Here is a 27,980-nt window from a genome sequence, read left to right as displayed (position 1 = left end):
CAGGGCCTTAGCTTTACATGTGTTTTGTGGAAAGGATTGGATTCTAGATGTATTCTAGAGGCAACAGCTGGATCCTCTGTGCATACTTTTACAAAGCTCTATAAACTAGATTCCTTTAACAGGCTTAGGACAAGCTTTGCTTGGACCACTCCACAATGGCTCCCGGACCTTCATTCTTCCTCCTCCCAGTCAGTCTAAGCTATGGTGATTTACCTGTATAGCTAATGCTACTGCAACAGTGATCCCTATAAAGAACATAGTACAGTTATGTAAGTAAACATACCATAATGGTAGATGTTCAGATGATCACTTCTGCATTAGGCATTCCCTCCCTCCCTGTCAAGGTGGACATAGTGTATTAATCAAGATATGGAAGTTATGTACTTAACATACTATCGGATCTTCATTATCCCACTCAGTCCACCTTGACATTCCGCCCTTCTTCCTGCTCCATACCGCCACTTCCTGGTTTATGGTCAGACATGGTAGTCCTGAGCTTGAAACCTTTTCTCTAGTGTTATCCTTGGATATTCCTTCACTGGCATATTGCCTTCAGAGGGCAACCTCAATCTGTGGGGCTAAGAGGACAGAGGTGAATTATGAGAGGAGGTAGGAGCTGAAGCACTGGAGTGAGCTAAGTGGCTAAAGAAGTTGCCAGCTCAGCTGCACCACAAGGGCGGATTACCCAACAGTTGAGTTGGACAGAGTAGGGTTACGAAGATCCAGCATTATGGTGCGTGTATAACTTCCATTTTTACATGGCATGAAATCTTTGTACATTTTGCCAGCTGGTGTGCTGTTTAAGTGGTTGGGCCTATACTTATTGAAAATATCATCTTCCCAGACACAGCATCGCTCATTAATGGGATAGCTGCTATACAATCAACCATGGATGTATGTCTACATAGCACCAGTTCTTTAGCCAAAAAGTTTAATGCCAATAAATATTTTAGATTCTATCATATGTTCCATTTCTTGCATTTTTTCAGTGTCCTCTAGAACCATCTATAACCATTGTTTATTAAACATTTAATCATTTTATTCCACATCATTAATAAGAAGCAATATTTAGGTTGCAGTTTAGAATTATTTGTGAACAATGATAGCTATATAATTCAAATCTGATTCATTGAAGAGTTTCTTAGCTCTCACTTCTTTTTCCTCTACAACAGCTAAGCCTATAGTCTTCAGACAGGCTCTATTCCTGTCAGGTTGGTGGATCTGACTTATTGACTGAGGTTTATTTCATATCTATTCTTTCTAGCTTGTTTACTGAGTCCTTATGATGCTGGCTTTAAGTCATTCCATTCATTGAGACATGTTTCACATTACTTACGATCTCATCAATATTTATATTTACTGTATTTCCATCAGCATACATTGTCTCCCAACTGTGATTATTCTCAGTAGTTTCCTACGGTGTCATTTGGGATACTATTTACCGGTCTGTTTTAGAAGCAGCTATAGAAACAGTACTTTATATCTAATGAGGATCTAATCTCCAACTGGAGACATCTGTCAGATCTGCAGTTATTATGGCTATAGTCCCATAAAAAGCTTGGGCTTGTGTCCTGAAGGTAATGAAGAAGGAGCTCACAAATCTCAGATGCAAAAGTTAGATTCCTACTGTAATGACAGACTTAGATTAGTAGTTTAATCTTTTTTTACTATTTTCTCCTTCTGTTCCCCACCTTGTTTTGGTTGATCAAGAGTATTTTTTTTCCATAAAGCTTGTGTAACTGTCTTATGCTCCATATCTTACGTCACCTTATCATGATCTTACAGAGATCTGGAAAAGAGCCCTTAGTCACAAAACATGATGGACAAAAGTGGAGGGGCTAGGAAGTAAGTTTTAAATGCTGGGTTGTCAAAGTCCTGTTGGCTTTAGTCCTGAAGGTGATGAAGATGGAACCACCAATCCAGAGCTGTTGTCATTGTAAGATGTAATTTCATTTTTCTGGTAAAACCTAAGAAATTTCTTATATCTAATATGCGGCTATACCACTTTTTATCAATTCATATCATTGCTTTTGAGATAATAGCAGTGCTAGTTGTATGACAAGTAATACTCTCGCCTTTGGCACAGAAGGCCATGGGTTCTATTTGTATACCAGGTAGCTGGATTGCTGACACTGCAGTGCAGCATGATATGGGTGCTGTACTCCTGAGTGTGTCACCCTTGAGACATTAAACCGAGGTCCCATCTTCTTGAATTAGTTGGTAACACAGGTGGATGCAAAAGATTCCCCAGCAGCTATAGAAAAAAGTAGAAGTTTCCTAATGTACTGGCCAATTTTCCGTTAGTAGTATAAACACCAATTTGTTTCTCCACTTAAAAGAAGCCACTAGCTTAGTGGGACTAACCTGGTCAACAGTGGATAAATAGAAATAAATAAAATGAAAAATAAATATATTTGGCTAACCACAGTTTGATGAACTGGGTTTCAACAAATTGTCCTGCTCTATGTCAAAATAGAATAATCAAGTTTTAGACAACATTCTTCTTACCCAACTTTATAATGAACAAATCTTGTCCCAAAAAGGGTAACCTATTAGAGATGTTATATCACATATTACTGATGTCACTAGATGTGCAGTCATTTGAAGCAAATTTCTGCATATGCCAGATTACATACATTCTTACTGAAGGTGATTTGCAAACCATGATGTGTTCGGTAGTTCAGTTTTTAATTCGAGCAACTGTTAATTGCTCTGATTAAAAGAATGTTAATAGGCATTTGCCAAAGGTAAGACATTATATCTTCTGTGAAGACAGATGTGACAGCAGTCCTAAATTAGATATAAAGATATTACTAAACCTACTCATTTTCATCAGATTTCTTTTAAAGCAAGGAGACGTGGGACAGACATAATCTGTTTTTTTGCTTCGTCTAAACTATTTAGCAATGCCTTCCATTTTTAGCATCAGCTTCATCTTCCTTAGACATTACCACAGAGTTTCATGTTTAAATTGAATTTGAGACAAGATGCTGCAAAACATACCTCATAAGTGTGGTCCTCATCTGATTTCTTCATCGAATTCTGGAAAGTAAAGATATTCATTGGCATCATTATCAATATTACACAGTCTGCTGTTAATTTACTTAAAAAAAACATGCATTAAATATGCAGGCAATTTGGAAGACAAAACCATAAAAAATGTGTTGTTCCAACTCATAAAATGTCAGTAAGAATCACAGTGCATGCATTTTTATTTACTAACAGTTTTCAATTATTCTTTATCAACAACTACTGTATTTAGTATATTTAGTATAAATAGTATAATTATTATTAAATTATGTATTTAGTATTACCTTTTCACTGTTATTGCATGTTTTATAGATGCTGTGCCATTAAAATTTATTGAACACTATCTTATGTTAATCACAGCAACATTTTTCTTGCCCTCCTTACATAGTGATCAGATTTTAGTGTGTCATGCTGGAAGCCAGAGTTTAAGAAAATACTTAGAACACAGTTATTCAGATAAAGACAGTCTGAGCAAGGATGACTCACTACATCATTGACAAAAAAGGGAAGAAAGAAAAATAATTATAGTCATTTTGGTGAGGTAACTTTGGTTAAGCAGACTTTCCAAGAATCCTAATAATCAATTCTGAAATCATACCTTTTAAAACTGGGAGAATTCTTGACTTTCACTGTAGTAGGATGAAGGTGTTGTGTATTTGTACAACTTGTGCATTATACTGCTCACATAACAAACATGCAAATTCAGAGCTGCTGAATGTGCAACCTTTTACTTAGTTCATCAGGAGTTATAATGCAATGCCTGCCAAGTCATATGTGCATGCAGGCATGGCATTATATGTACGCATGCACTACTTTTTTTATCCTATTAGAGAACTGTCACATTAACGTTAGGTCCACTACTTTTTACTGTGCATTTCAATAAATATTTCGTAGTTGTACATATGATCTAGACAGTATTGGCCTTATTGCCTCTGAATCGGTGTTCTTTTTTTAAACATCTTTATTAAAATATCACTTAAAACATTGTCTCACATACATTAATAGAAAAGAAAACAAAACACATTAACATATTTTGCTAGTTATAACAACCGTGTTTCAGTCCAACATTACATAAATTGCTCAGTTTCTGCCTACCCTTAAACCTCTCTCCTCCTCCTAAATATTATTCTGCATGTATTGTTCTGACAAATTCCATTTATGTCTACATAATTTGCTCCTTCCCTTTTCTAAACATCCCTCTTCCAGTTCTTTTATTTCTTTTACAATAGTCAAAACTTCAAATATAGTTGAGTTAGATTTTGATTTCCATTTTCTACTAACGGCTTTTTTTACAACCGACAGGATTAAACTTAACAAGGCCTTACTATATTGAGGCAATTCAGATCCTGTATCCCAGCTCAAAAGAATCATTTCCTTAGTTACACCCATTTGTTCACCAAGTATTTCTGACAGAGTACTCTGAAAGTTATTTTCAAAATCTGCCAACTCATTACACTTCCAAAATATATGTTCCCACTTACCACTGTCTTCCTCATCGCACCTCCAACATTTGCCATCTACCTGAGGGAAAAATTCTGCAGTCTGCTTGGGGTAAAAAAAAAATACCTATGCAATACTTCCAGGCAGAAATACTAAACCTTCTAGACTTTGTTGGATACTTTGGAGCCATATATATGTTCTTCCATTGTTCTCTTTTAAATTGCTTATTCAGTCTCACTTCCCAATCTTTTTTAACTCCTTTGATTGATTTACAGTTATCGTGCAATATTTTATATGCCCTACCAATTATCCCCTTTTTAACAGCAACTTAGGTTCTAGGTTCAGCTAAAAACTCTACCAAGAGCAAGTCTTTCACTTAGGATTCCCGTATCCCTCTGTCTTTGCCTATACTCTGATATCAATTCTCAGTAGGGAAGGCACTCCCTAGCTTGCAGTCCAAATGTCTTCTTGGCCTCTTCCCAGTCTATTACTTTTCTCTCGCTAGTTATTTGCTCCCAATACATTGGTTCCTTTGCCAATTTACTCCAGTAAATTCCAGTGCCCTCTTGCCTCTGTACCTCTAATTGCAGTTGTCCATATTGGTAAAATGGCTTTTCTCCATTCTCGTGTTGGTTTAGATTCTTAGAATACTTTCTGTTGCTTTATGGATTTAGTATTTAGTATGGCTGCTATTATTCTCCTTAAGGATCTGCATCCAAAATCCCTCTCTCTCTTATTTCCTGAATCCCCCCCCGCCTTATCATCATCCCTTTCCACTTTGAATTATAACTTTCTGCTTGTTTTACGTGTATGTCCTTTAACTGTGTATAGCTCTAAAAATCCCTTCAGATCATATAATCCTAAACCACCCTGTTCTATTGGAGGGATTAGCTTATCCAACTTAACTCTTGCTCACTTCCCCTCCCAAACAAATTCCTTCAACTCTTTATTAATTATTTTCCACAACTTCTCCACTAGTTGATAAAAATATGCCAGATCTGTATATAAAACAAGAGGGACTAAAATATTTCCACTGCTTGTGTCTTACTATCCATATCCATAAACAAGAGCTTCCAGTTTCTCAGTTTTTGTGTAACTTTTTGTTTGGCCTCTTTCCACATATCTGTAGCTCCCATAGCAGAAGTCTTTTAATCCATACTCCTAAATACTTCATCTTATCATGTCCCTATAAGTATGGGTATTGTTGAACCAATTCATGAGTGGGTACATGATGTACGACTGTAGCCTTTGTTTTATCTTCATTGATTGTATATTCTAAAAAAAGCTTGAAACTGTCTTAAAATATTCTGCAAAGCTGAGATGTCCCTTTCTGCATTCATCAAGTTCAAAATAACATCATCTGCAAATAAAGCCAACTTTTTTTGATTACCATACCAGTTATATCCCTGAATTTCTGAGTCTCTCTTTCTCTTTCTTTCTTTCTTTCTTTTTTTTTTTGACGATGTATCTAAATATAAAGCAAATAACAAAAGGGAAAAGATGCAAACCAAACAGCACTTTATAGGTTCATAGATTGGTACTAGGCTATCGGCCCTAGGACCTATACAAGCCTAGCCAAACAATTCCCTGGATATTTCTTCCCACAATATTTACTTCCCTGGACCCCTGTATAGCAGGGCGACTGACGTGATCCCCGGGGTGAATTTCCTATCTCTCATCCAATCGTCAAGGTTCCTTTTGAAGAGGGCCAAGGAGGTGCTCTGCTTGACATGTATGGGCAGCCTATTCTAGAATATGGGGAGTCTCTGGGTCAGGAACCTATCCCTCCAGGATGTTTTGTTCATTGTGATGACAAGGTTTAGATCCCTGGAGCTTGTGGCTCTGAGGGACTGGGATTTCTTTAAGTGGAGCATGTCCAAAAGCTCTGGGTTTGACATGGTCTTGTATGTTAAGCAAAGATCGTCTCTGAGTAGACAATATACCACAGAGTATAGCTGGAGTTTTTTTCAGATGGTCAGCATAGGGCATCTGCTTTAGGCCTGTGATTCTTTTAGTGAGGTATTTCTGCGGCCTTTCCAGCTGTTGCAGATGTCTAGTGAGGCACGTACCAAATGGGGCATTGTACTCTATAACAGGTCTAATGAGGGATGAGTACAGTGGAACAATAACCTCCTTTTTTCTGGATGAAAAGCCCTTAGTGATGGGGTGTGCCATATAGAAGGATTTGCTGACTGTTGTGGCAATGTGGTTATCGAAGGTGAGACCACTGTCCACTTGTGTCCCTAAGTCTGTCATCACACTTTGGTGTTTAGTGTACTGCCACCTATGTGGTAATTCATGGGTACATGTTTTTTCCCAAAGGGGATAACTATATATTTCTTGGCATTAAGTTTGAGCCCATGGCTCTGGCACCAAGCATCTGTTTCTGTAAGGCCTTTTGTAGAATATCCACATCATTTGGGGATTCAATAATGGCTCCCAGTTTGCAGTCATCTGCAAACTTTGTTCGCCAGAGTCCCTTAGTGTTGGCCTGTACTTCAAAGAAGTAGATGCCAAACAAGAGTGGTCCCAGGACTGAACCCTGAGGTACTCCACTTGTCACTTGTCTGGAGTTGGATTTGGAGTCAGCTACTTTTACACTCTGGGTTCTGTCAGTAAGTCAGTTGGCAACCCATCGAGTGACATAGGGATTTATGCCCAGCTTAGTACGTTTATCTATGATTCCAGAGTGGAGGATGGTGTCAAAGGCCTTAACAAGGTCCAGATAGGCTGTGTGGGCTGCCTTACCCTCGTCCACAGCTCTGGAGACTGATTCAAAAAAGTCAGTTAGGTTCAGAAGACAAGATCGGCCCTACACTTACCCAAACTGGATGGGGTCCAGTGTTTGAAGGTTGCCAATGTCTTTGTTTATAAGTTCCATGATAATGCGTTCAATGCCCTTGTAGATCAGGCTTGTCAGACTGATGGGATGGTAGTTCCTGGGATCCAAGGTGGATCCCCCCATTTGGGAGTGAGATAACTGTAGCTGTTCACCACTCAGTGGGCACGAAGCCTGAGGTGAGGCTATGATTAAACATGACACTTAGGTGAGGTGCCAGTTCATTTTGTAGTTCATGTAGTACACAGCCTGGGATGTCATACTGTCCAATGAATGCTGTATTCTTAGCTTTGGAGGGTGCATTTTCTACCTGTGTGGCTATGATTACCAGAATTTGGCAATCTTTTGGTATTGAAATGGGCCCTTTAGGGGATGAGAGGGGGGGTGAAGTTGGCACTAAATTGATTTGCCAGGATACTGGCAATATCCTTGGGATCAGTATATTTAATGCCATTCTGTTGTAGCTCAGAGCAGATCTGAGCATTGCCATTTAGATTCTTGACATAACTATAGAATGTCTTTTGGTTGTCTTTGAAATCTTTGGCAATTTTATACATATTAATCATCATGAATTTCTTGGAGGACTCATCCATTTCTGCAAATACTTGTGTAAAAGTTTTTTTTTTCCTTTAAGAATCCATCCATTTTGTCAGGGTTACAGCAGTAGCTTCAGTTCTTGGAATGGGGTACTGCACTGTCTTTAGCACTGGAATAATGGCAATGTTGACATTTTGATGGCTATACACATCCAGTTTTGCCTTTTTTAATTACTGTCTGTATTTCTCATTAAGCCTACTTCACTTAGGCAGTATTCCAAAACATTTTGGCTTCCATTTGTATTTTAGGCCTAAGAACATAAGGCACCATCGTACCTTGAGAAAACTTTAGAGTTGTTGAAGATTTGCCTTTGTGCCCTTCAGTGTTCAAATCTGTGAATGAATGTGAAGATCTTGTTTTCAGTAGTTTGTAATACTGGCTGTTTTTTTCTATCTTGTAAAGAACGTTACCATATAGCCCTTCTAGCTCTTAATTTATGGTCCAAACAGACACTCAACTTCTAGCAATGGTACTTCAGATCTCTTTTATCTAGCTCGAGAAATCTTCACCTGACACAATCCTCATAATAAGCCACCTATCAGTTTTGTCAGGATTTCCCACCTTAGGTTTCACAAACACCAGATCTTGGGTTATCCAGTCTGTCCATTTTAGTTGTTAGTAGGTGCAACATGATATACTGTTTTCTCTCTCTCCGTCTCACTTTCTGTCTCAGTTCATACTTCTTCCCAACCTTCCAGAATGTGGGACATCTTCTTCTTGCTCCAGATCTCATTTGCCACCTTTCCTGTCAGATGTGATCCTCTGCAGCTCAAGCAGCTAAGTGCAGTTTTGGTGTTTTCTCCATATGCTTTCTTGGACTTTTTTTCTGTGCTAGGATTCTTATAAATATTGATAGACAGTTTGTCATATTTTCCAGTATTTTTTCATTTCTATCATTTCCTCAACTTTTCTGATTTAAGCCAAGATGTTAGCTTGTGTTTAAAGAGAGAGAGAGAGAGGTGAAGTTTGTGAGTTTAGAGAATTAGAGTACAGTTTCTATGTTTTTTTATTGCTGTAACCTTCCAGCGCTTTGTGTGCGTTACTGTTGTTGCTGTTTCATTGCTGTTTCTTGTTTTCTGTACACTGTATGGAAAGGCCTCAGGATTTAGAAAATGTGGTCAACCACTGTGGTCACATGATCCTACCCCAGTACATTCACTATTTATATGCAATTTGCCTGGGCTGGATTATATAAAGGAAACATGTGACATAAGCAAATCTTTTGAGAGAAGGACTGTAGAGGAGCGAAACAAAACAAGCTCATCATAAAAGGGCTTCTTTGCCTCCCTAAAGACTCAAGGAATGAAGATAAAGAAGGGAAAGGAAAAAGGATAAGAGGAGAGCAGAGAAGTTCACGCAGTCAGCATTCTTCCTCCAAGCGTTCTACATTGGATCCACAGCCAATTAAATACTCACAGCTGTTGGTACTGTCAGAACCTTGACCGTATCACTACCAAAGGTCCTCTTCCTAGACTCTGTTACAAATCGTCCTTCAGGAAATCCACTGAGCTGATGTAATTATCATTCAGGACACTTCTTAGTAGAAAGGAGCAGAGTGTTTTTCCTTGGAGAAGGAACACCTGAGATAATTATAATCTAACCTTCCTCTGTCTCAACCAGTTTAATAAGGTCTGTTAGGTGTCCTTTCTTGTAGTATACTTTGAAACTCGTGATGAGAACTTTCATAAAAACTGTGCTTGAAACAGATGTCATACTGTTCCCCTCTGTATCTAGAGCAGACATGTCAGAACCTTAAGCATCTACTTCTGCTCCTTTCCAGGACATAGTTCTGGCACTGGGAGTTTTGAACAGCTGCTTTACCTGTATGGTTTCTGTCAGTGTTGAAAGGGCATGATCCTTCCTTGTTAACTCCATTGGCCCCAGTGCTCCTGACTTTTCCATTTCAAATGAGACTAGACCCTGGAAGGTTGACATTGTGTGTCCATAGCTGGAGTTGGCACTGATTCTACTGGGGTCATTCAATGTCTCTGAGATATCTGGGAGCAGCCTTAGGATCTTTTTCCCTTAGTGCCAGACCATCTTTGATGTCAACCTACTTATGCTGAGATCAACTTTGGTACCAACTTCATCAGCTTCCATAGACACCTCTTTGGCATTCTAAGTGCTGGAAAGATTGATTGCATTGTCCAAATTAAAAGACAACATAGATCTACCACCAACTTCAGTTTGATCCCTTGATGTACGGCAATCTAGAATTTTTGCACTAATCATGAGCTCCCTCAGTGAGTTTCCAAGAGCCTCAGAAGAAAGCATCTTTCAGGATCAGTCCCCTCCTGTAGCCACTTAGGTGACTCCCAACCTGAGGAATCCAGGAAGAGGATGCACAAGATATAGACTCCCCAGGAGTCTGTCATCCTGGATTCATACATTAATGAGGGGAGGGATCCTCACAGTCTCCTCTGGATACCCCAAATTTTATAATTAATGAAACAGAGGTGTACTTGGCTTGCAGGCCTTCTCCCTACAGTGAGGAAATTCTGATGGAGTATTTTCAAACTGCTCCTTATACCTCCTGGATGGAGCCTCCTGCTGACTGCATAGTCATGTTAAGTGTTTGGCAAAATCCGAATGTGGCTAAGCCCATCTCAAGGAAGCCTGACAAAATACTGCACCCTACAGACAACAGATCATTTTGGAAAAAATGTTTTTTCTCTTCTAAATAGTTTTTTTTTTCAGTTTCTCTGTTTATCTTTCTAGATTTAGCTTATAACCCTTACCTAGAGATTGCTTTCTTGCTGATATTTCCCTTTATCTTTGCATACAAAAGTACCTCTGAATACTGTCATTAGTATTCCTTCCCTTTACACTTAGTGTATTCCCTTATTACCATTGTTGGTATCCCCCTCCCTTTTTACTTCCTTTTCTCTTTAAAAAAACATTTGCTTAACTTGTACTCTCCTCAGTATGGCAGAAAAATTAAAATGGCTGGCTTGCTTCAAAAAGTGTGGAAAATGTGGGAGGAAATTGCCTTATTCTAATTCACATACACTGTGTGTGTATTGTTTGAGACCCCACCACCTCCAGAAAGATTGCTCAATATGCCATGCATTCAACCACAGAGCTCTGGTTAAATGCAAAAATAAATTGATTCTTAAAGGTCTTCTTCTATCAACATTCAGTAATGCATTATCTGGAGCTTCCCCCTCAGATAAACAAAAAAGGGAAGTCAACTTCATCTAGCCCTTCCTCTTCCTCAAACACTTCTGAAAAATCAAAGAAGAGGCTTTTGTCAGCTCCATCTTCTCCATCAGATCCATCAGCTAAAAAATCTAAAGTTTCAGATCCTTCAACCGCCTCAGATCTGAAAATAAGGACAAAGAAACATATGGAGCCATCAATTTCTTTGGATCTGACTTCAGACAAGTTTAAACCTTCACTGGATCATACACCATCTGATTTGACTTCAAGCCTAACTGCTTTAATAAGGACCCAATACTCACCATCACTTGACCTGGCTCCATTAAGAGTGCCTTCCCCTTTTATGGAAAGACCAAAGTCACCTTCTCTGATGTCTACCCATTCTTCTAGAAGACATGGAAAGACTGGTGAGAAAGATTCTCTGGGTGCAGAGTATGCCAGGGGGTTCCTCAGCTTTTACACCTTTGGGTCTGGAGTTCCATACATTGACTTCCCCTCATTTGCATCTTACTCTGACTTCTTTTGAAGCTTCAGAGTTCTTGGATCCAAGCCACCCAGCTCAATGTGCTTTGGATCTGAAGATAACTCTGTCATTGGATCTGTCGTTTGCTCTGAGTTATTTGGTTCATTTAGAGCCAGAGACCTCTCTGAGCTATAGATGCATAGTCAGCTCTGAGTTGTTGAGATTAACTCTGAAGTTTTCAGAACTGTCCCTGCATCTTGGGACTTCAGCTTGGGATAGCTCAGCTCTGGCTTCTCCCTAACGAGGGTTATCCTTGGAACAGGGAGGGACTAAGATCCAGGGGTTCACTTTCTCGAATCCAAACTCCTGTCCCTCTCAGGGAAGATCAGCTTTAGAGGTTTTGGAGAGAAGCATGCCTGTTTCAGCAGCTAAGACAGCCCCTACCTCCTCAGATCTTCAGCCCCCAACCCTGTAATCTCTGCATACAGAGTCTCAACCTTTTTCTCCACAGGAACAGCGAGTACTGAAATCCCAGGCTTCCCAGCAGGGCATTCCCATTTCTTTTGACACCTTCCCAAAGCATGCTACTGAGGAGGTCCCTAAGAAGAAATTGTGCAAGAGGAAGCACTTGGATTCCTGGAAGAATCTGTCACTGAATACACAGAGTTCGATGAGGGTGAAGGGTCCCTAAAGTCATTTCCTGATGATGTCTCCTTTGGAGCTATCCTAGAAATTCTGAATCAGAGAGGTGATTGGAAGCCCAACAATCCTTCATCTGAGGAGTCTGTGTACCTGGAGGCTTTTGGTACACAACCACCAATGAGCTCATTGATGTTGGAGTCACCCACCAATGAGCTCATTCAGTTGATCTCTTGGCAGGCATGGAAGGCCCTCAACACAATCCCCCGGAGACTAGACAAAATTATTACTACTCCTGAGGACAAACAATTTTGGGCAAAATGTGTGCCTGTGGATGCCATGGTTGTGGCGGTGGCCATTAAGAAGGAAATAGCTGAGAAAGGTTTCTCTATCCATCCCCCAAAAAAGGGGGTGATCTGGTTCAAAAAATCCTAAGGATCTTTTCAAGACACACATGAAAGTAGTTCCCCCAGTGGCAGAGGGGGAACGCCAGTAGTAGACAAAGCCCTTGGGCAGAGGAGGCCCACAGAACCAAGGGTCCAGAGAAACATTCTTTGGCAGACCCTTCCAGCACTCCTGAATGGAGGCCCAACTGCCCTCCTCTGGAGGCAATCTGGCGTCAACTGTCCCTGCACTGGCGAGCCTAGCTGGAAATAACATCAAATACTTGGGTGCAGAGGATCATTTTCAGAGGATGTGTTATACTCTTTTCCCTTCCTTCTCCGCAGTGCAGAAAAATCCCAACATTCCACACAGTCAGAGGGAACAAGCAGCTATTCAGGTACAAAAACTGCTAGAAAAATGAGTCATCCAAGAGATCCCACCAGACCAGAGATGATCTGGAACTTACTCAGGATTTTTTTTATTGCCAAAGAAAAAGGGTATTGGAGACCAATATTGGATCTCAGCAACTTGAACAAATCAGTTTTATGAAACAAGTTCAGGATGGTCATGGTTCAGTCCATTCTTCCGTTTCTGGAGAAGGACAACTGAATGTGCTCGATAGACCTCCAGGATGCATATTATCACATAAAGATGAACAAATGATCCAGGAAGTACTTACGCTTTTGGCTGGGAGCCAGTCATTATCAGTTCAGAGTACTACCCTTTGGTCTCACCACAGCCCCCAGGGTGTTTACCAAATGCATGGCAGTAGTAGAAGCTCACTTGAGACTCCATGGATTCTGGGTGCTTTCCTATCTAGACAACTGGCTCATTTCTGCCCTGATCAGGCATCAACTATTGAAGGAAAGAGACAATGTTCTCCAGACGTGTTTATGTCTAGGGATATCTATAAACTATGAGAAATCCTATGTAGAACCCACTCAAAGTTTAAACTTTATAGAAGAAATTCTCAGCACAAAAGAGATAATAGCTTCAGTCCCACCTTCAAGAGTGGATACAATCAGGTCGCAAGTCAAAAAAATAATCTGCAGCAACAAGATCTCCACATGGCTGATTCTTCAGACTTTAGGATCCATGGTAGCAGCAATAACGCTAGTTCTGCTAGCCAGATTTCATATGAGAATTCTGCGGTGGCTGTTATCAGCACAATGGTCTATTCTTCAACAACCAATGTCGACGCAAATAAAAATTACCAATATTTGCAAAACAGATCTCAAATGGTAGATTCAATAAGATCAGATAGTACATGGTCACCTATTTGTTCTCTCCCAGCCCAAGGCCACAGTGACCATGGATGCTTCTTAGCTAGGATGGAGGGCATTATCTGGGCAAAACAGTCCAAGGCACTTGGTCCCTCACAGAGCTCATCTTGCATATCAATGTCCTAGAGATGAGAGTAGTGCTCATAGAATTGCAGGCTTTCCAGGATGCTCTTCCTCTAGGAACAATTGCAGTTCAATCAGACAACATGTCAGTAGTCTGGTATATCAACAAACAAGGAGGAACCAGATCCTATCCCTTGTGTTGAGAAGCTCTCAGAGTGTGTCAATAGGTGATCTCATCCAACCACTTTCTCATAGCAATGCATATTCTAGGGAAGTTCAATGTGATAGCAAACAAATTGAACAGGTGCATTCTTCTAACCCATGAATGGTCCCTCAATCAGAATGTGATAGAAAGGATATTCCATCAACAGGGTCAGCCTTTGCTGTGATCTCTTTGCCTCTCTCCTAAACAACAAGTGCAGCAACTACTTCACCCTGATTCCCCCCAAGGGGGGAGTCACTGAGGGATGGTCTTCTTCACAATTGGCCCTCTGGTCTCCTTTATGCCTTTCCCCCGACCCAATTAATCCCAGCATTTCTGCAAAAAGCAACCAGGTTGAAGAGCAATGTAATCTTCATTGCACTATATTGGCCTCAACATATTTGGTTCCCCTTCCTTTGGCCTTACTTACTTCACCAACCATGGATTCTGGATCCAACTCCAGACCTCCTGTCTCATTCGATGGGCATGATTCAAACAGATATGCCCAGTCTCAGGCTGACTGCCTGCCTTCTCCTATTCCATTAATAGCCAGACAACCTATGCTTTCCTCTCCAGTCTGACACACACTCCTGTCTTCTCATAAACCATCTCCATGAGAACTATAGTGCAGTAACTGGAAAAGATTCATTCACTGGGCATTAGAAAATAACATTGATCACTTCTCTGCTCTGATTCATGATATTCTTGATTTTTTAGCCCAGCTTTTCAAAGAAGAGGTCATCTTTTTTGATTATCAAAGTCCAGTTGGCAGCAATATCCAGTTTTCACATTGGTTTTTGAGGGTCTTCAGTTCCTTCATATTAACTCTGCAAAGCTTTTTTGAGAGGAACTCTCCTTTTAAAGCCTCCTTATAAAGACCCTACTCCCCATTGGGACCTTAATTTGGTGCTGCAGGCTATTATATACCCCCTTTTGACCCAGCAGCAAAGTGCGATCACAAATTCCTTTCTTGGAAGTCTATCTTCTTGGTAGCCATAATGTCTGCAAGAAGAATTTCAGAGATTCAAGCTTTGTCTTCCAAACCACCTTATTTCATTTTTAAGAAAGACAGAGTATCTCTCTGCATTAATCCATCCTTTTTACCAAAGGTGGTAACAGAGACAAATATCAATCAGTCCATCAATTTACCAGTATTTGTTTTCCAAAATTTGAGAACAAACTTGAATACTTGTTACATTTATTAGATGTTCAAAGACAATTGCATTTTTGCCTTCCTAGGACCAAAGATATCAGGAAATCTGACTAATTATTTGTTTTCGTCTCAGATGTTAAATTGGGTAAACCAGTCACTAAAGGAACCTTGTTGAGATGGCAGTTGTATTTCTTTCATTTATGATCATTTGGGCATGGCCTTACCAAAATCTTTATGAGCTCGTTCTACTAGAGCAATGGCAACTTCATCTGGTTTTCAGTCTAGTCTATGGATGACATTTGTGCAGCAGCAACTTGGGCTACTCCCCATACCTTTGTTATTCTTTAAAAATTGGATCTGTTCTCCAGGGCTAGAGCATCATTCTGTTCAGTGGTGCTGAGGAACATCCTTCCTTGTGTATACCCAGGATCTAAGGTAGCTGGGGACTCTGTCCCATAGATTGAGGATACAATGAAAATTGACAACATCAGATAAAGAAGTTATGTGCTCACCACAACTTTCCATCTTGATGTGCATTTTCATTCTTCCTTAACTCCTCACTCACCAACCCCCTACATTTGAACTCCTAGAAGAGCGAGTATTCTTAGGTGGGAACTTACCTTGTACTGAGCTGCAGTTATAGTCTCTCTGGAGCCTTCTGATATTTTCTTTTACTTCTATTGGCTAACAAGAAGTACTTAGGAAGGGTGCATTGTGGGTAAGGGAGAAGATTGAGAGTTTTTTGGTTACTACGAGCTATTGTAATGGCTGAGTCAGATCCGAGGGATCGGATCTGAACTCATAGGTTGAAGAAGGATGAAAATGGACAACACAGATGGAATGTTATGGTAAGTACATAACTTCTTTTTTTGCATTAACATGCAATTTCCAAAGAATATGAAGTCTAAAATTCAAATGCCTGTTGTAGAATAGTGTGTGTGCTTGGTGTTGTACCTTTAAAAAGCATTCCAAGGACAGCAAGTGCATATAAATAGTAAGCAAGTGCTACCTTCAGTGCCATTTTGAGAGTACAGTCAGCGAGTGAGCATGTATGAGTGCGATAGCTAGTTTGTTTATAAGTTTATCAAGTTAAATTATTAAGCCTCAATCCTGATGTGTTTGTACATAATAAAGTTGCTTGAACAGAACCCATGAGGGCTCATCTGTTTTATCCTGACTGGACTAGTGACATGGTGTCAGAACCCAGATTCCAGGGACTGCTTTTCAGAGCTACAAGGTGCAGAATTAACAGGGAAGGTAAACTAAATGAACCGAGCACAAAAAAGGGCCAGAAATGAAGCAAGGGTAATGAAAACTTGCACAAATTATTTATTTTATGAAAAAGATAACAAGGAGCATTACAAGGACACAAATCACACTATTAAGCGAAAGGCACAAAAAGTTTATTAATTAAACGAAATGTTTAACATTAAGATATTTGATAAAATGATTATCAGAAAAGCACATAAAGGGTTAGGAATTACCTTGGAATTGCAAAATGAGCATGTTTAAAGAAAAACAGGCATGTTTAGAATAAAACAAGCACAAGAAAAATATACTGGGCATGAAAAAAAAATGAAATGAGCAAAATGAATATAATAAGGCAAAAAGGGCACATTAACCATAAATAAAACAAGGCGACTGCATATTTTTTGGCAAAGTGCTGTGTTTTGGCTTAAACTACTGTTTTGCATTGATTGAAGCTATCAAGGGCATAACTAGAGTTATTCAAAGTATCTCAAAGTGTGTAAAAGTGCTTACAGCGTGTGCTTATTACTGTGCGTTTTATTGGTGTGCAAAGTGCAACTATTTCATAAAGTGCAGTCAAAATACGGCCATTTCAAAAATTTTTGTGTGCTAGGTCTGTCTGTCACCATTACAGGGTGTTTCTTGCAATGCAAAGAATTATTTAGCAAAGTACAGCCATTTTGGGAAAGTTTCAGTGTGCTGTGTACTGTTTATTCGCAAAGTGAAATTACTTTGAAATGTTTTCCTCTGAGCTTCTTCTGGCCAGTTTATTCACACAGTGCAGCTATTTTGAAATGTTTCTTACACTGATAAGAGGTGATTTCTTAGAGTACAGTAATTTCAAGAGTATTCTTGTGCCCAAGAGACTTATTTTGTAAAGTTCAGTTATTCAGAGGCTAGTTGTGCTATTGGCCATAGTTACAAATACTGGCATGAATTTCAGGCATATTGCAAGGTGACCATTTTGTTACAGGACCTAAACTGGGACACTTGAAGGCCACCCTGGGAAGCCAGGTCTGCAATCCCATTCTCCCGGCCCCCATGGGAGTGGAGATAGGGCTGCCATGTCATCTCACACTGGGGCTGGCAGATTGGCCTTCCATCCTTCACCCAGTATTGTGGGGATGCCACTCTGTGAATGGCACCACCCAAGAGGCAAGAGGCCACATGCCAGGAGGCTCAAAGTGATGCACATTCATTGGTACCTGGCACCGTGGGGGAGAGATAATGTGGTGTGCTGCAAAAAGTACAGAGATGGGGGGACCCAGGGCCATCTTCCTTGTGAGTTTGAAAGCCCTAGGTGCAAGGTGAAAGGGAAAACGGGTGTCACGGAAGTCTAGATGAGGGACTGTCTGAGGCTTTGTGGCCCAGCAGAGTTCCATGAGGCTAGGAAGATCCCCTGAGAGGCTTCAAGAGCATGTGTGACACTGCATGACTTGGCAGCAGTTAGGAGATATGTAACTCTGGAAAAGAGCTGTCTCTCTCTCTCTCTCTCTGTCTCTCCTGGATAGAAGTGGAAGCCAGGAGGGGGTCTGTCCCGATGGAAGTCTGCAAGGGAGAGAGAAGTGGAAAGTGACTGGTACAGGACATCTCCCACCTGTGTGAGGGGGTACGGACCATGGCCCCTATGGGACAGAAGTCTGGAAGGGGACGAGAGGCACATAGTGGCAGGGTTGGGTGAGTTACTGCCTGTGTGAGTGGGGGTCAGGCAGAGTTCACCACAATGGAAGTCCTTAAGGGAAAGTTGGGGCAGACAGCAGCAAGGCCTGGAGAGCTCCTGCCTGGGTGGACGGGATCAGTCACACCTCCCTCATGAAGGAACTCCTTGAGGAAGCACCAGGGCAGATGGCAGAGGGACCTGGAGAGCTCCCGCTAGGGCAAAGGTGTCCAATTTCACCCTATAACTGATGGCATCCTTGAAAAATCTCAAAGTCCCCAGAGCTGCTCTGGATGGAAAGCCTTCATGAGAGCGGATCTGCCCTTCAGTGGCCGAGGGGAGTTCTGGAGGGCAGACAGGATTAGAGGGAGGCTCCTCTGAGAGGTTCCAAGGGCATGAGTGATCCGGCACGATTTAGCAGCCTGCAGGAGACATAGAGGCAGCAGAGTCCCCCAACATGGGGGCCGCAGTGGGGGGAGGTCTCTTGGCCAGGTCAAAGGGGAGACCTGTAAGGGTCAGCCCTGACAGAAGTCAGTAAGGGAGCACTGGGAAGATGGGTGTGGGGCCTGGAGAGCTCCTAACTGGATGAGTGGTGTCAGACAGAGCCCCCCCCCATGATGGAAGTCCTTGAAGGAGCGATTGATTGATGGTGGCAGGGCCCGGAAGGCTCCTGCCAGGGAGAAGGCATCCGATTTTACCCCATACCCAATGGCATCCCCAAAAAATTGCAAAGTCTCCAGAGCTGGTCAGGATGGGAAATCAGGGGGACTGGCTGCCCTGGGAAGCCAGGTCACCATTTAGACTGAGCGGTCTAAACTGGGACACTTCTGTGTCCCAAAGACAATGTTTGGGATTCTGGGACAGAGACTTCCAAACTACGACTGTCCTGGAAAAAGTGGGAAAGTTGGTCACCTGTGCAAGTGTACATATTTGTACAGTTAAAAGGGAGCTTGGGTTGCATTGTGTTTTTGTGTAATTTGTTGGCATGGCAGATGGATTTTGAAAACCATCACCACTTGTATTTGATCAGAATATTGCAGAGAACTGGAGACTATTTGAGCAGGAGTACAATATTTTTACATAAGCAGCTTATTCTGACAAAGATGCATACACCACCAGGGCATTCCTTTTGCTAAACCTAGCTGGGTCAGAGGCCACTGAAAGAGTGCATTAATTTGTGTATGCACCAGCAGTATATGAAGGAGAAGGTTAAAAACCGTCATATTGTTGTACAGGCTGAATCAAGGGAAGACCCCAAGTGTTTGAAATACAAATTCAGGAAAATGTGTAACCCCCAAAAAATGTTACATTAGAGAGGCATTTGTTTTACACAAGACATCAAAGGCCAGGAGAAACTTTTGCAGCTTATATTACTGACCTGAGAAACAGAGCTAAAATGTGTAGGTTGGGTGACTTAAAAGACGAGTTAATAAAGGACAGGCTTGTGTGTGGTATTAATAGTGCTGCAGTGAGAAAGATTTTGCTTCTTGACAGTGATTTAATGCTGAACAAAGATATTGAGATTCGTCAAATCCATGAAGTTACAGAAAGGCACACAATTATACTTGCAAGTGATAAGAGCATGGTTTCAGCAGGATCCAGGGAAAATGTAGACAGCATGCAACATGTGACTATAGAAGCAGGCCTAAGCACATGGCAGCTGTAACCCCTGCAAGTGTGGCAGGTAAAACCTGTGGTTTTCCAGCAAGTTCTAAGAAAAGGGTGAGTCAGCAAAACCCAAATCAAGATTTATTGTTAACTGTTGCAATTGTGGTGCCTATCATGAGTCTAAAACAGAAAAGTGCTTAGCATTTGGTCAGCAATGAGACAAGTGTAAAACATGGAACCATTTTCAGAAGTTTTGCAAATCACGTAAACCTCACAGTTACAAAGAAAGGTCACTTAAAAAAAGCAAGTTGATCACATAGACAGCTGCAATTCTTCTTTCTATGTAGATGGTGTGTCAGTGATTGGTGAAAAGTTTGATGCAGTAAATTTGTTGGCAAAGAATGAAGTATTTTTTACCTGCCCAGATCAATAGTAAAACCACCGAGCTCAAAGCAGACACTGGTTCAAAGTGTAATGTTATGTCAGCAGACACTTTTGCTAAGGTGAGAGCTGGTGAGCAACACAATGTGGCCAGTTATGTGAAACTTGTTGCTTATGGAGGTGAAGAAATTCAAACGAAAGGCTCATTAGTGCTTTCATGTTATTTGGCTAGCAACTGCTACAGCTTGCTATTCTATGTAGTCCAAAGACCTGTGCAGTCATTATTGGGTCTCAGAGACAGTTTGAGAATACATTTGCTTTCCTTTATCAAATAAATTCATCATATAAGCACATATCTTGGTTCCAATTTTACTGAAGCTATTTTCTCATAGTATGCTGATGTTTATGCTGACAAGCTGGGCAAACTTCCAGTTTTATATTTTATGAAGTTGGACCCAGAGGTCATTCCAGTGGTCAGACTGGCAAGAAAAATTCTGATAGCTATGCAGAATAAGGTCAAAGCTCAGATGGATAAAATGGTACAGCAAAGTGTAATTTGTCCAGTCACAGAGCCAAGTGAATGGGTGTCGCCCATGGTAGCAGCCCACAAGAAAGGCTCAGATGAAATCAGAATGTGTATTGACCCAAGAGATTTGAACAAAGCATTAAAGAGACCATATCATCCTATGCGCACAGTTGAGGAATTGAGGAAGTCACAGCTCTAATACCGAATGCCACTGTATTTTCTGTCTCAGATGCAAAAAGTTCATTTTGGTAAGTGAAGCTTGATCGCAAATCTTCACTACTGACTACTTTTAGTACCCCATTTGGAAGATATAGATTCCTCAGGATGCCATTTGGAATAAATTCTGTAAGTGAAGTCTTTCAGAATGCAATGGAGCAATTTTTTTCAGGTTATCCTTGTGCCATAATAGTAGATGATTTATTGGTTGGAGGCAATGGTGAAGCAGAGCATGACAGAAACCTTAGAAGAGTTCTAGACAGAGCACGTGAAGTGAACTTAAAGCTCAGTCCTCTAAAGTGCAAATTCAGACCACTGGAAATTACATATTCAGGTCATTTATTTACTAGCACTGACTTGCAATCAGACCCCGTCCAAGCAAGCAGCCATTCTTGAGATGCCAGCACCAGATAATGTTTAAGCTCTACAATGTTTTCTTGGTATGGTCAACTATCTAGGCAAGTTTAGACCAGACTTCAACGAGTTAACAGTGCCTTTGAGAGAACTAACATGCAAAAAATGTTACATGGTCTTGGTTGGAACAGCAGCAGAGAGCATTTGAAGGCCTAAAGCAGAAAATTGCCACCCCACCCACATTAAGATACTATGATGTCAATAAATCAGTAATTCTTTCCTGTGATGCTTCAAAATTTGGTCTTGGTGCAGTTATTCTTCAAGAAGGCAGACCAGTATGCATCCAGATCTCTTACTCAAACTGAAATGCAATATGCTCAAATTGAGAAAGAACTTTTGGCAATAGTATTTGCATATTCAAAGTTTCATGATTATATCTATGGTCGAGCTATTCAGATTGAAACTGATCACCAACCTCTAGTCACTATTTTAAAAAAGCCTAGGCATTCAGCTCCAGTGAGATTACAAAGAATGATGCTCAAATCGCAAAAGTACAACTGCAAAATGGTCAGTACAAAAGGCAAACTTCTTTATCTGGCTGATACCTTATCCAGGTCACCCAGAAATACAACGAAACAGCTTCATACAGAGAATTTTGACTTTGATATCATGGAAGTGCGTAATTTTTCTACCATGAGACTTGATGAGCTGAGAGATCATATAAGGACTAATCCAATTTTGCAAAAGCTCAACCACTACATTAATGCTGGATGGCCGTCAAAGCAGTCTAGTGTACCACATGAAGTGCAAATTTATTTTCCTTACAGAGATCAGATGTTGATGGAAGATGGCATTATTTTCAAAGGTCCTAAAATTGTTGTTTCTGCTTCCTTACAACATGAATATATTCATATTTTGCATTGTGGTCACCCAGGTTCTGAATCTAGCAAAAGAAGGGCAAGAGGACTGGTATTTTGGCTTTCTCTAGCAGAAGACATTGATAAAGTACTTTATTCTTGTTCAGTATGCAATAGTACTAAACCACATTTGCAAAAAGAACTACTTCAGCTAAGTCAAGTTCCTGAACTACGTTGGTCAACAGTAGCCACTGAAACATTTGAGTGGAACAATCAGCATTACTTAGTGTTGGTAGACTCTTACTCGAGCTTGTTCCAGATTGATTTACTACCTAATCTGATATCCACTGCTGTTATCACCAAGTTGAAACGTCATTTCTCAGTCCATGGTAGTCCACATAAAGTTATTTCTGACAACAGTACCCAATTTACCAGTCAGTTGTTTCAGAAATTTGCAAAAGAATGGGACTACATGTTACTAGTAGTCCAGAATATCCACTGTCAAATGAACTAGCTGAATGTGCAGTACAGAGTGCAAAGCAATTACTAGAGAAGTCAAAGCATGATAATACTGATGTCTTTTTGAATTTACTCAGTTTTAGAAACATACCCCGTGGTGAAATACTTAGCTCGCCTGCTCAGAGACTTCTGTTTAGGCAAACCAGAACAACATTACTTGTCAGTTCCAGTTTGTTGAGACCTAAAGCAAAGAATAACAGAACAATCAGAGCCCAACTAAAGAGAAAGCATTCTTTTCAGAAGTCCAGCTATGATAAATTGAGCAGATTTCTTCGTCCATTGAAAGGAGAGACAGTGAGGATACAAATGGAGAAAGGTTTCAACCGGATTGGTCAAGTAACAAGTATATGTATATGTTGATGGGAGATAGGAAATTCACCCCGTGGATCACTTCTGTGGCTCTGATTGACAGGGGCATAGGAAAATAATTTTCTTGGGTGGCAAAAGCCAGGGTACCATTTGGCTAGGCTTATATAGGCCCTAGGGCCAATAGCCTAGTACCTACCTATGAACCTATGAACCTATGTGCTGAACCGAGATCCTGATTTGTAGAATCTGAGGGTGTGGAGTACAGGAGAAACTGTCAACATCTTCTTCTTGTATTAGGATCGATATTGCAGCATTGTTCCTGTGACACAAACTCTAGATCTCGGAGCAATCCACACAATGTTCCTGTTGCAGAACATGTCTTAACTTCTACTTCCATTCCTGATGATGTTCCTGATGTCCCCAAAGTTGAACATTCAGCAGAGACAGTCCCAGTGGCTAGACCTAATTCTAATTTTTATGTCACATGATTTGGTCATATTTCCAGACCTAGTGTGAAATACACAGCAATCTGGACATAATTGTCTATATGTTTTTAGTCCTGTATAATTGCATGTCAAAGAATAATTTGTATCAATTGCATGTCAATTAATGTCATCAATAATGGAGGACTCATTTCTCAAAGAGGGAGGATGTAGAATAGTGTGTGTGTGTGTGTGTGTGTGTGTGTGTGTGTGTGTGTGTGTGTGTGTGTGTTGTACCTTTAAGAAGTGTTTCAAGGACAGCAGGTGCATATAAATAGCAAGCACGTGCTAGCTTCAATGACATTTTGAGAGTACAGCCAGAGAGTGAGCATGTAAGAGTGTAATAGCTAGTTTGTTTATAAGTTTATCTAAGTTAAATTATTAAGCCTCAATCCTGATGTGTTTGTACATAATAAAGCTGCTTGAACAGAACTCAAGAATGCTCATCTGTTTTATCCTGACTGGAAGAGCGTCACCTGTTATTATTTAGTGGCATCAGTCTTCAATAATTTGTTAGAAAAGCACATTATGATGAATGGTCCAAAAATATGAGGTAAAAATCTGAACAATCTGCAAAACTCTGGACAGCTGAGAAGTATATTCACAGCACTTGCAGCTAAATAAGTTATCCTATTTCTCAGGTCCTTTCACTACTTATCCAGATCATATCAATGAGTGAATGGAAAAGGAATGTTTTCAGACCCTAGCCAAGAACTTTTTCAACTCAAAAAACAAAACAAAACAAAAAAACATACACAATAAAAAAAACTTTAAGGTAAAACAAACTGTAATGTAAACAAATATGTATCTATGTATATCTATAAATAAATAACTAAATAAATATATTATTTTACCCATGGCCTTGTCTTACCCCCTCTTTCAAAACTGATTTCCTTAGTCTTAGCTTAACTTTCTCCCTTCCTATATATCCTACCATAACCATTTTCCCGACATTTTACTAAAACTTTTACTGTACTAATTCAAAAGGACTATACTGATCAAATAAGTCTCATCCACATGCCTGATTTCTAATGATGTCTTGTAATATAATGGTTTGATTGTTATTAATGCTGTTAATACTTCAATAATTGACTCTGTCATCCTTTTGTAACATGCCTCTGTTACTCTTTGTATTGTATTGCATAATATTTCATTTTTTTTTGGGGGGGGGGCTTTTCCCCCCGGGCCTCCGCTGAAAAAGGGCTACTCCAGGTCAACAAAATAAAATAAAATAAATAAATAAATAAATATATATATATATATATATATATATATATATATATATATATATATATATAATTATAATTATAAACTGCAGTAGGTATCCTTCTGATGCCATCAGAAATGCCTCAAACCTGAAAGTATCAGTGTCACTCCATTCCTCCAATCACTTCAGATTTACTGTTTCAGAGGGTCATAGAGGCAATGCTCGCAGAACAGTGGAGAAAGGGATTTTACACAAGACTTTTTCTGGTACCCAGGAAAGAGAGCACCTGGATGCCTGTTCTAGATCTCTAACTACACTAAACACTTTTATGCAGATTCCAAGTATTGATACTTTAAGCTCTGTTCCACTCTCTTTCACCTCAAACCTTTTTGTTCATTCTTGACCTTAAAAATGCTTAACTGCATATTCCTGTTCACAAGAACCATGTTGTTGTGTCTTTCGGCTTTTATCTTTTTAAATATTATTTGTTTTGAGATTGCTTTGTCAGTTTACTTTTTGCCCTTTGGACTTTCTACTATTCCAAGAATCTTTGCCAAATGCCTTACTCTAGCACAAACTTACTTTAGACTTTAATGCATTCCTATTTTTCCTTATGTGGATGATTGCCTGAAATCAGCATCAACTGGTTAGAAAACTTTTAACAACTTTAGGGATTACAGTGATGATTTTTCACAACCTGGGATTAACTCTGAGTCTAAAAAAGTCATCCCTGTTCCTGTCTCACAGACTGGATTTCCTAGAATGTCTTTTAGACACCCAGCTGGAGGTGTCTCATTCTTTATCTAGAAAAAACTTGCATCAAGACTGGTAAAGCAGAATGATGCTTCTTCATGTCCAAATAACCATCAGAAAGGTCCGGTATGATATATTAGTTCTATGACACAAGAAAGTCACAGCACATATCTACAGAACTAGAATCATTCACTATTAAACCCAATACCATTTTCCAGGTGATCTTAACTACCCAACTACAGACAGAAAAACCTACACCACCACTATTGCACAAGCACATTATACCAGCATGTAGACAGCTGTATAGATGCAGCTTTACCCCGTAGGAACAAGTGCAAACCCCAGAAACAAATCCACATGGTGGAACAATAATATCAACAAGCTTTACAATAAAAGGAAAAGAATTTTGACCAAAACTTGTTCTTCTTTTGGCTTTTCCCGGTTAGGGGTCACCACAGCGGAACTCCAGTCCGCTAATGATTGGCAGTAGATTTTTTCAGTGCCGTGGTGCCAGCTTGATGCCCAACCTTCAATGAAGGCACGCCCATTCACACATGTCTTTCGAACGCCACTCCACTGTGGGGAGGACATGCAGACTCCACACAGAAGGTGCTCCAGCCAAGAATCGAATGGGAGAACCTCTTGCTGTGAGGCGACAATGCTACCACTGTGAATTTTGACCAAAACTAATGAGTAATTCCCAGAATGTTGGAGCCCTTGTCACTCAAATAAACAAACACCTCAGGAGCTTAATAAAATATACCAAAGCCAAGTCTGTGACTAAAATAGCTACCCAAACCAAAGACAATCACAAGGCATTTTTAGTTATGTTTGTAATCTCAAAAGCACAATGCAGCAATGAGCTGAGCTGATTGTGAATGATGTTACCTGCACTGAGGCTGAAGATATAGCGAACCTACTGTTCAATAAATTTAGCTTTAATTTTCCCCTCTCTCCCCTCCACCTGTCCCTGAATATATACCTCAAACCGTCTCGTCTCCAACTGTCAGACAAGATGAATTCGAACAGTGCTATCAAAAACTAAAAATACTGTATTGATGGGTTCTGACAATATCCCTGGATGCATCTTAAATAGCATGAAGTATGATTTCGCTACACCCCTGACAACACTGCTCAATCTCAGCCTCTGTACAGGTTTTGTACCAAGCAAATGGAGAAAAACTACAGTCATTCCCCTGCATAAGGGTGGACCTTCCACAGACCCAAGCAATTACTCCCTATTAAGTCTGACCAATCTCAAGGGTTTAAAGACATCCAGGCAGAAATATTCCACCAGTGTGGTTCGTTTTTAGAGTTTTTTTTAAAGTTTGTTTAGAGAGAAGAAGGGTGAATCAATGCTGCACTGGCCAGAAGGGAGTCACCAGCAAGATTTTTGGTTTGTCCTTTGGATTTTCAGGAGACCTTTTGGCATTAGTGGGAGAGAGGGCAAAGCATAGAACCCCCCTCCCCTCATTGAAGGGCATGTCATCCATTGTCCAAGCCTGGAGACAAGGTGTCCTGGAGTAGAAAAGTTTGAGCTGCCTCTTATCATGTGAGGCAAAAAGATGTCCAGAAAGACTTCTCTGTATCATATTAATTTATGGGGATCTTCCATGGAGCAGCTTAGTGAATCTATAAGATCATTGTCTTCTGAAAGAATATAAATTGCCTACAGAAATAATTCCATCTTAATTGCAAAGTCCCATGCCAACAGAGCTAGCTTCCACAACTGGCAGGACGTTGTGCCTCTGTCTGTGCCCCTGTCTGTTGCTTTACTGTGGTGTTGTCTGTGAAAACCATATGGGTACCTGGTTTCATTTCCTTCACATTGAGGTGGTCTCTTACCTCTGTGGGACCATTGTCCTTGCACTCTTCTGTGACCCATCCATGCACCCCTCACCAGATGAGATTCATCTGTATGAAAGTCCTGGGTGGGTGTGGGTGGAATGATTTTAGATATTCACCATTGCAACTCCTTTAGAAACAGCAATAGAGGAATTTGGATGTCCAATGGGTGACAGTGCTGGAGCCAAAGTGACTTAATGGTACCACTGGGTCTTACTCATATGTAGTCTGGCAAATGCCAGCATGGGTATTGTGGCTACCATGTGGCCCAGAGCCCTTAGGACTACTATTGCTGAGGTAGAATCCAAGGGAAGCAAGGACAAGAAGTAGTTGGAAAGGGATAGGACTTCTTCCTGAAGGAGGAAGACAGTCATCAAGAGTGTATTCAGTCTGCATCCAAGAAGACTAGGTCTTGGGATGGAGAGTGAAACCTAGCACGGTTGAGTGTGAAACCTAGACTTTCCAGAAGTGATATTGTGAAGCTGAGGTGCAGGCAACGAGAGTCCTGGGAAGGGGACTGAATGTTGAGGTTATCCAAGAAGGGAAATATTTGTATATTGTAGGTTCTGAAAAAGGTGATGGCTGGTACATGCCATTTTGAGAAAACCCTGGTAGCAGTAGATAGACCAAAGTGTAAAGCAGGAAACTGAAAGTGCGATGGAACAACAGAAAACCTGAGGAATTTCCTGCCGGTGGGGTGGATAAGGCTATGAGGGTATGTATCCTTCAAGTCTAGGGAGACAAGAAAAGACTGTGGAAGGATAAA

General features: G+C 40.5%; 1 protein-coding gene across 1 annotated transcript in view; it reads right to left on the bottom strand.

The window, feature by feature from the left end:
- The window catches only part of CD79B (CD79b molecule), a 334,641-nt gene that overhangs the window by 81,752 nt on the left and 224,909 nt on the right, over window positions 1–27,980 (bottom strand). The window contains exon 4 of the mRNA XM_044055487.1: window positions 3,004–3,042. Within this exon, the coding sequence (XP_043911422.1) occupies window positions 3,004–3,042 (39 nt within the window). The remainder of the gene's footprint in view (window positions 1–3,003; window positions 3,043–27,980) is intronic.

Source organism: Protopterus annectens, chromosome 13.part0, assembly GCF_019279795.1.
Source record: "Protopterus annectens isolate FY-2018-M chromosome 13.part0, PAN1.0, whole genome shotgun sequence".
Classification (NCBI taxonomy): Eukaryota; Metazoa; Chordata; order Ceratodontiformes; family Protopteridae; genus Protopterus; species Protopterus annectens.
The sequence above is the reverse complement of the archived record's forward strand: the minus strand, read 5'-3'. Positions and strand labels throughout refer to the sequence as shown.